This window comes from Mixophyes fleayi, chromosome 6 (genome assembly GCF_038048845.1).
Source record: "Mixophyes fleayi isolate aMixFle1 chromosome 6, aMixFle1.hap1, whole genome shotgun sequence".
NCBI lineage: Eukaryota > Metazoa > Chordata > Amphibia > Anura > Limnodynastidae > Mixophyes > Mixophyes fleayi.
In genome coordinates, this window is record NC_134407.1 from 191,088,383 (window position 1) to 191,096,471 (window position 8,089).

At 42.8% G+C, this 8,089-nt stretch overlaps 1 protein-coding gene across 1 annotated transcript in view; it reads left to right on the top strand.

Moving 5' to 3' along the window:
• The window catches only part of LOC142095416 (protein-glutamine gamma-glutamyltransferase E-like), a 41,399-nt gene extending 33,707 nt beyond the window's left edge, over positions 1-7,692 (top strand). The window contains exons 5-6 of the mRNA XM_075178363.1: positions 3,408-3,541; positions 5,996-7,692. Coding sequence (XP_075034464.1) covers positions 3,408-3,541; positions 5,996-6,143 — 282 coding nt within the window. The 3' untranslated portion in view covers positions 6,144-7,692. The remainder of the gene's footprint in view (positions 1-3,407; positions 3,542-5,995) is intronic.
• Positions 7,693-8,089: the final 397 nt, after the last annotated feature.

Sequence of the window (8,089 nt, forward strand, 5' to 3'; positions counted from 1 at the left end):
TTTAAAGTTAGTTTTGCAGTTGCCATAATTTAATAAAAGAATGTGTATTACATTAAATATACAAAAAATGTATTTAAATCTCGAGGTTCAACTACTTCTATATAATTGTATATGATTTATGCCACAATAAGCATGGTACAATAATTGTAAGACATATTGCTACTCACATATGACTGTATCAAAAGATCACATGCAAAGAGCAAGTAAAGTAACCACTACTTGCTGCAGAGTATGATTATAATTCAATTCTGGCACCAGTAGTCCCATTTCACAGCTCAAGAGTCCTTAAGTCAACATCTGATGTGTGAATCCTTCCCCTCTCCCAATAAATACAAAACTCAGCACTTAGTGGTATAGTGGGGAACGAAGGTGACATTATGAAGTCTTGTGTTGTGCTCTATGGGAGTGTAAGGGAAGTCCAGATCAGATCGCTCCCTCGCAATAACACTATTACATATCTCATCTTTCCTGAATGAAAATTCTGAGATTATTAAGGATCACCTCCAGTCCACACAGATGATGTTAATCCATCCAGACCATGCTCATGTACCATGAGGCGACCAACCATTTCTCATAGTAGTCTGTGCCACTTATGTCTGCCAGGAAACTGGTAGCTTCCTAAGAAAATCAGGGCGGCTGACAAGTTGCTATTAGTTCTAGCATAAAATAGCATTTTACAAGTTACCGTTAGATCTAGAAGTGTTAATGTAGATGGAGATCCAGCAGACCCAACTCTTAATTTACTATTAACATAGAGCGAACTGATAGGCTCTATTCTCAGAAATATTGTTGCTGCCCATAAAGTGGCTGCTTCCACTGTAGGTTCATCATCATTATCATCATCACCACCATTTATTTATATAGTGCCACTGATTCCGCAGCGCTGTACAGAGAACTCACTCACATCAGTCCCTGCCCCATTGGGGCTTACAGTCTAAATTCCCTAACATACATACACACACTCAGACAGAGAGAGACTAGGGTCAATTTTGATTGCAGCCAATTAACCTACTTGTATGGTTTTTGGAGTGTGTGAGGAAACCAGAGCACCCGGAGGAAACCCACGCAAACACAGGGAGAACATACAAACTCCACACAGATAAGGCCATGGTCGGAAATTGAACTCATGACCCCACCACTGTGAGGCAGAAGTGCTAACCACTTAGCCATTACTACCTAAGTAAATATTGTCTTAATATGGCCCATCCCCCTCCAGGGGCCGTTTCATGCAAACATTTTCCCCAGGACTCCTGGCCAAAAGGGGTTAGGGGAGGTTGTGAGCTGGAGGACCAATCAAGTGATTGTGACTTGTGATTGATCTTTCTACTCACATGATATAACATCATTTCTTGAGAAAATATTTTCCTTTGTGATCATGCAGCGTTAATTATTATTATTATTAATATTTATTTATAAGGCGCCACAAGGCATCCGCAGCGCCGTACAGAGACAAACAAAATCACAATACAATGGGAGACAGCACAGTACAGTAAACACAGCAACTCAGTACGCTCAATGCACAGCTAGAGAGGGCGGGGAAGGGGGAGGGAGGATCCGCAAATGACGGGGCCCAAGAAGGAGGGCGCGGAAGACAGGGAGACCCCCAGGGGGGAGGAGGGAGCGAGAGTGGACGTGGGGTGGAGGACCCTCGAGGAGGAGGGCTAAGTAGCTGGAGAGCAGAGTTAGAAGTGGTGGAAACAGGAGGAGAGATGGCCCTGCTCAGAGGAGCGTACAATCTAAGGGGAGGGGTGGACAGACAGAGAGACGCAGGGGAGAGAGGGAGAGTAGGGGGACAGAGGCAGAAGATAAGGTAGGAAGTTAAGTGGGAGACAGAAAGGCTTTAAGAAAAAGGTGGGTTTTTACGGCCCATTTGAAACTGGACAGATTAGGGGAAGATCTGATGGAGGGAGGGAGCTTGTTCCAGTGGAGGGGGGCAGCGCGGGCGAAGTTTTGGATACGCGCGTGGGAGGAGGTTATAAGGGGGGAAGAGAGGCGACGGTCAGAGGCAGAACGGAGAGGGCGGGATGGAGCATGAATAGAGAGGAGGGTGGAGATGTAGGGCGCAGTGGAGTTGGCGAGGGCCTTGTAGGTGAGTGTGAGGAGCTTAAAGAGGATTCTGAAGGGGAATGGGAGCCAGTGAAGGGCTAGGTAGAGGGGGGAGACAAAAGAGGAGCGGCGAGAGAGGAAAATAAGCCTAGCTGCAGCGTTAAGGACGGATCGAAGGGGATCGAGATGAGAGTGGGGGAGGCCAGTGAGGAGGAGGTTGCAGTAGTCCAGGCGGGAGATGATCAGAGAGTGGATAAGGCATTTGGTGGCATCTTGGGAGAGGAAGGGCCGGATGCGAGCGATGTCGCGCAGCTGGAAGCGGCAGGATTTAGCAAGAGAGAGGATGTGGGGGCCAAAGGAGAGAGAGGAGTCGAGGATGACACCAAGGCAGCGAAGTTGGGGGACAGGGGAGATAGAGGTGTTGTCGACAGTGATGGAGAGGTCAGAAGGGGATGAGGGAGGAAAAACTCTGAGCTCAGTTTTGGCAAGGTTAAGTTTGAGGAATCGAGAGGACATCCAGGAGGAGATGGCAGAGAGGCAGGCGGACACCCTAGAGAGGAGGGAGGGAGAAAGATCAGGAGAGGAGAGGTATAGTTGAGTGTCGTCAGCGTAAAGGTGGTAGCTGAAGCCGAAGGAGCTGATGAGTTCACCCAGGGAGGAGGTGTATAGAGAGAAGAGTAAGGGTCCCAGAACAGAGCCCTGAGGGACCCCGACTGGAAGGGTGGATGGGGGGGAGAGAGACCCAGAGGTGGTGACAGAGAAGGAACGGTTAGTAAGGTAAGAGGTGAACCAGGACAGGACTGGGCCGGAGAGGCAGAAAGACTGGAGGGTGTGAAGGAGGAGGGGGTGGTAAACGGTGTCAAAGGCTGCAGAGAGGTCAAGGAGGATGAGAAGGGAGAAGTGGCCCCTGGCTTTTGCAGAGAGGAGGTCATTGGTGACTTTAGCCAGGGCAGTTTCAGTGGAGTGGAGAATATTTAATAACTCACATAGCATTATTAATATAACTCACAGTGAATATACATTACTGTTAGAATGGCAGCAGTCACTGAAACACACATTATAACTATAGGCTGTCATGATAGTGGTGTTCTAGAATACATGCAGCATTCATACAGTTGAAATTCTCTGAAGCACTTCCTGTATGACATGGATGTCGCTACAGGATCATCAAAATGCTGCACTTTTCTGCCTAGTGACGCCCATGTGAGATTAGGCTTATTAATTGCAAAAAGTAATGTACAGATATTTTGGTAGAGAGATGTGCTTTAAAGCTAAACATGGACTTTGCCAGCAGATGTTTGTGTGATATCCATGTCCTGTTTCACCACTTTGGAATCATTTCGTCCCATGATTATTTACAGATAAAGGGAAAGGCCTACTTGAACAAACCTGTTGCTGCTGAAATAGTATTTACAAACCCTCTGGACAAAGACGTCACTGATATTGTGGTGACGGCAGAAGGCAGCGGTCTGCTCAAAGATCCAGCAACCGTAAGGTAAGCTTACAAGACTCTCTTTACCTAACCATCAGCTGTAATTACTGGACTTTCACTGCCACTAGCATCTATCATGCAGCCTCTAGAACAGAGGTCGACAATGGCAGTATGCCAGCTTGCTTTTCCAGCCTGGTGCTCTGGCTGACTATACATGCTGGCACTTATAGTGTGAACATGCCCAGACTTCTAGCTCCCCAACAGTTGGAGAGCCACAGGTTGCCTGCACTCTTTTCAGAATAGAACTTCACAGCAATGTGAAAAGTCAGTTGGATCAGTATGATTTGGCAAATCTGTAGCAGAAAATTTCCATATATTGCTGGCCCCAAGCCACCATACTATCGCTATGCTTTATGGCTGAGATCAGGTTCTTTTGTTGTAATGCATGTATCTCATTTAGTTTCAAGCATTTCACTTTCAGCTATTCTCTCCAAGGAGCATTGTCCCAGTTCTGGATCGACCCATGGTCATTGGTTCCAGAATATTTGTTTCCAATTCTACAGTAACATAAATAATTTTTAAATAAATATCATTGTAAAATTGGCTACAATGTAAACGTTCCAAAACAGAGTGCGAGCGAAGTAATAAAGATGACACGAAGCGAAAGTGAGTGTTTGTTATTTTATACACAGTCCTCCATGGATAGTTGTGACAGAAGCATGAGGAAAGGGCTGAATGGCAGAGTTATATGTCCCAGGCTTTCTGCCTTGTGTACATTAAAACTCCAGGGAGATTGTTTGTGTGTGTGGGAAAAGCTTCCCAGAGTGTGCTTTTCAGCTGTAGGAAAAAGTGGTAAGGGTACCTGGGGGGTGTCTCTCACATTTGGGGAGGAGGTTGGATGCCTTCTGAGAGACACTGCAAATGGTGACCAGTAAGTCTTGTATTTTGTATGTGTGTGGGACACAAGGTCCCTCACTTGACAGAGGGTGGTTCTGTATGTTTACTTCGTATCGGACAGACAAGGATCTTGTTTCTGTTAGTTTATTTTTTTGACTGGAAAATAAAACTAGCTGTGGCTAGTCAGCCCAAAACAATTGACTGCTGTGATATTCTTGGCTGGTCTGTCTGAAGTGCAGCCGTCTACCCCAGAAGACGGTAACACCGGTCCAATTAGCTCACATAGTGCAATCGTACAAGCTAAAATACTATTGTTTAGAACTGTTGAAATTTGTTGAAAATGTTATCTTCTTTCTCAAAACATTTCACTGTTTTGTAACTTTGTGTTTTCTATACGATAAAATTGATCCTCTTATTGATGGACTTTTTTCCTTTTACTAACAATATACTTGTGTTTACAAAAAGTAATGTATTTGGAGAGGAAATTCTCTGTTTTGGTCATATCTGGTCGTATCTGTAGCCCATAATGGTGCTTGGAGTGCATGGAAGAAATTTAATTGTGCATATTAGCTGCCAAGACACATGGCACATCTATCCAGAGCTTCTTAACTTATTGATGGCCTTCACTAAACCATAGAATAGTCATTTTGAAGAGCAGTACTTTACTTTAGAAACGCCTTTTAGTAGTAGTTTCATAACATTTCCAGCTACATGAGCATCAGCAACTCCTTGTACTGAAATCTTCAGAAAGCTATTTCTTTGGTGCATGATTTGCTTTTACATCCCTGTATCATGAAGAGCAGAGTCTGATGGTAACAACCAAAGTTTGTGTTTTTCAAAACAAATTAGACCCTCAAAATCACACATAATCATAACTTCACTGATGGCATCTTAATAGAACATATTATATTAAAGTTTATATATGTTATGATATTATTTTTGCAAAACTATTGGCAATTAATGTACTAGTTACGAAATCCTATTTTAATTTTCTCTGGATTTATCCCTAACTGTACATGAGGCACATAATCTTGGTATTGCACAAGAAATACTGTAGACCTGTAAGTCTGAATAATATGACATCCCACATTTGTTGGAAAAGCTAACAATAATTTCAATATTTGAAAGTCTATGCATTAATAAGATGTGGTGCAACTAAATATGCATCACTGCACATAGTAGTGATGCATATTTAATTATGCAACGCTTGAATGCACCATGCCCGGGCTACTCTGGGAGCCCCGGTGAAGTCGAGCACTGCCGGTAAACAGGGTGTGCACATGCGCACAGCACTTCCTCTGTAATGGACTCTGCAAAGTCGAATAGGCTTCAGCAGAATCCCAGAAGAAGCGAGATGGCGTTACCTGTCTGTGCAATGCAAAGCTTATCAAAGCTTGATGCATTGCCGAACATCGCAGTCCTAATATTAATTTATGGCAATTGCAGTGCTGCACGGTATTTGCCTAAACGGAGGAGATTTCTGTGAAGTTAATGCATAGCAAATATACTTAAACAGTAGTTTCTGCATCTTTTAAATGTCAAATACGCTTGATGCATAGACTCGTTGGTGCTGTGTTGTATGTAAATGTAATAATGTTATTATGTGTTTTTTGTCTGTAGGGGATGCACAGTGAAGCCGAATGAGACCATCACAATTCCCCTATCAATAACCCCATATAAGTCTGGCAACAAACAATTGCTGATTGATTTCACAACTAACAAGTTCCAGAATGCAAAAGGATATCTGGACATAGAAGTTCATGAATAATTTATTGATATCACTGGCATGTATAGCACCGCAAGTTAATTTATAATTTAGTTCTGTATTTCAGCAGGTTTCAGCATGTTATGTAGGACACAGTCACAGCCCAGTCGAGCAGTGTTTTATCAGTCTTAGCTCTGTACACTTGTGATACTTGACAGCATTACAATTCCCAGGATGCTCTTTTACATAAAGTTTCTTCTTCTTTGCTAAAACCACTGTGGGCATGTTTTATAGATGGCCATATTTAAACCATAGTCCCGCAATGCTGTCTTATGTAAACAAGTCCACCTACTTCTACACCTAGCTCATCTTAAAGTGTGCGCCCACTTTGTGGTTCTTAAAATTGTCCCCAGAACTTTCCACCATGTGGGTTTTGCAGGGAAACCTGAAAATGTGCATGGAGGAAAGAGCCACGTCACGTAAAAGTCCCGCCTACCACCTCTTTAGTCCTGTCACCTTTATTTAACCCTTTATTTTGCAATGTTGCTCTCAAGCAACATGGATTTTGCATTACTTTTATATAATCATGTTTGTATTTTTATCCTTTTGCTTGCAGAGGTGCTCTCAAGCAACATCTAAATGTGTGTTTACTTTACAGTAGTCAGTTGTTTCAGAACTTCCAAAATTGATCACTAGATGGCGAATGATTTTAATGCTTGCAAAACAATTGTTAAACATATTTTTTTTTCTCTTAAAATACTTCTTCGTTTAGCTTCATTTATGTGTAAGGGAGACACCGTTGCCGTCTTTATTACATGTGTCACTTTTGTGTATAGGTTTTCATAATGTTGGTTGAAGGGCTCGTAGAAATGCTTTTTCCTGCAAATTTGCAACTGGGTGGTATAAAATCTGGCTCATAAGTATAGGGGGCAAAATAAATTCAGTTCGTTACTCAGGGAGAATAGGGCTGTGCATCCTACCACAAAGCAGGGAACACTCTTGTCCACTCTGAATGTTTGGTGGATTCTGGAATTCCAGGTAGGTCTTCAGGACATCCTGGTGATCAGACCACTCTCCCTCATCCTTCTCCTTTCTAGTGAAGTGGACATGCCCCCCCCCCCCTCCCTCCACAGTAAAAAGACATGATAGCAGGGCCCGGTCAAAATGATGTGAGTCTCTGTGCTACACCCTCATCTGCAGCTGCCATTGCAGTCCCCCACGTATGGGAAGCATCCCTTTATATGCACTCTCTCCACTCATTTATTTAAATAATCCTATCCTGTAAAATGAGATCTCAATTCTGCATGTGGTGCACGTATGCACATAATCTGCACAAGAGTAACACCCTCATCCGGAAAATAACTAGATAGGATAATTTTACCCCCATGCGGACACAACATGGGCTGCAAATCCATCCACTTCTCCATAAAATGGCTACAGTTATACAAAAGTAGGTACGTACGTCACAAGGGCATTTGCGCTACCATTTTCCACTCTTATGGTTCATAAATAACCTATAATATGTCCATTTAGATAACATACATTATTGTAATTTGGGTAATGTACATTACTGTGTTCAATTGTCAAATAAAATCTGCATGAATTCTCATGATTTAAGCTTGCTGTCTTCCTTCTATATATGTGGTCTATACAGTATATGTCGGGCTGAAAGATGTAAACCAAAGGTTTTAAATGAGACACCTTGAATATACATGTGTTTCACAGGCTTAGGGATTCCCCTACAGGAGATGCATTGTATATTGTGCACAAAATTCTCCTTTATGTATATGCTGAGACGTAGTGATTTATACATTGCTTTTGAGCGCCGGACAACATTTGTCTTTTGTTTGCACATACACATTGGTCTCAGTTGTCCTTGGTGGCCGTCTCAAATCATTTAATTCACTTGTACACATTTCACTAATTTTAAAGAAGCGCACCTGCTTCTCTTTCACTAAATGAAAGATACAAACGTGTGGCCCAGATGTGTCTTCACACACATCTATATC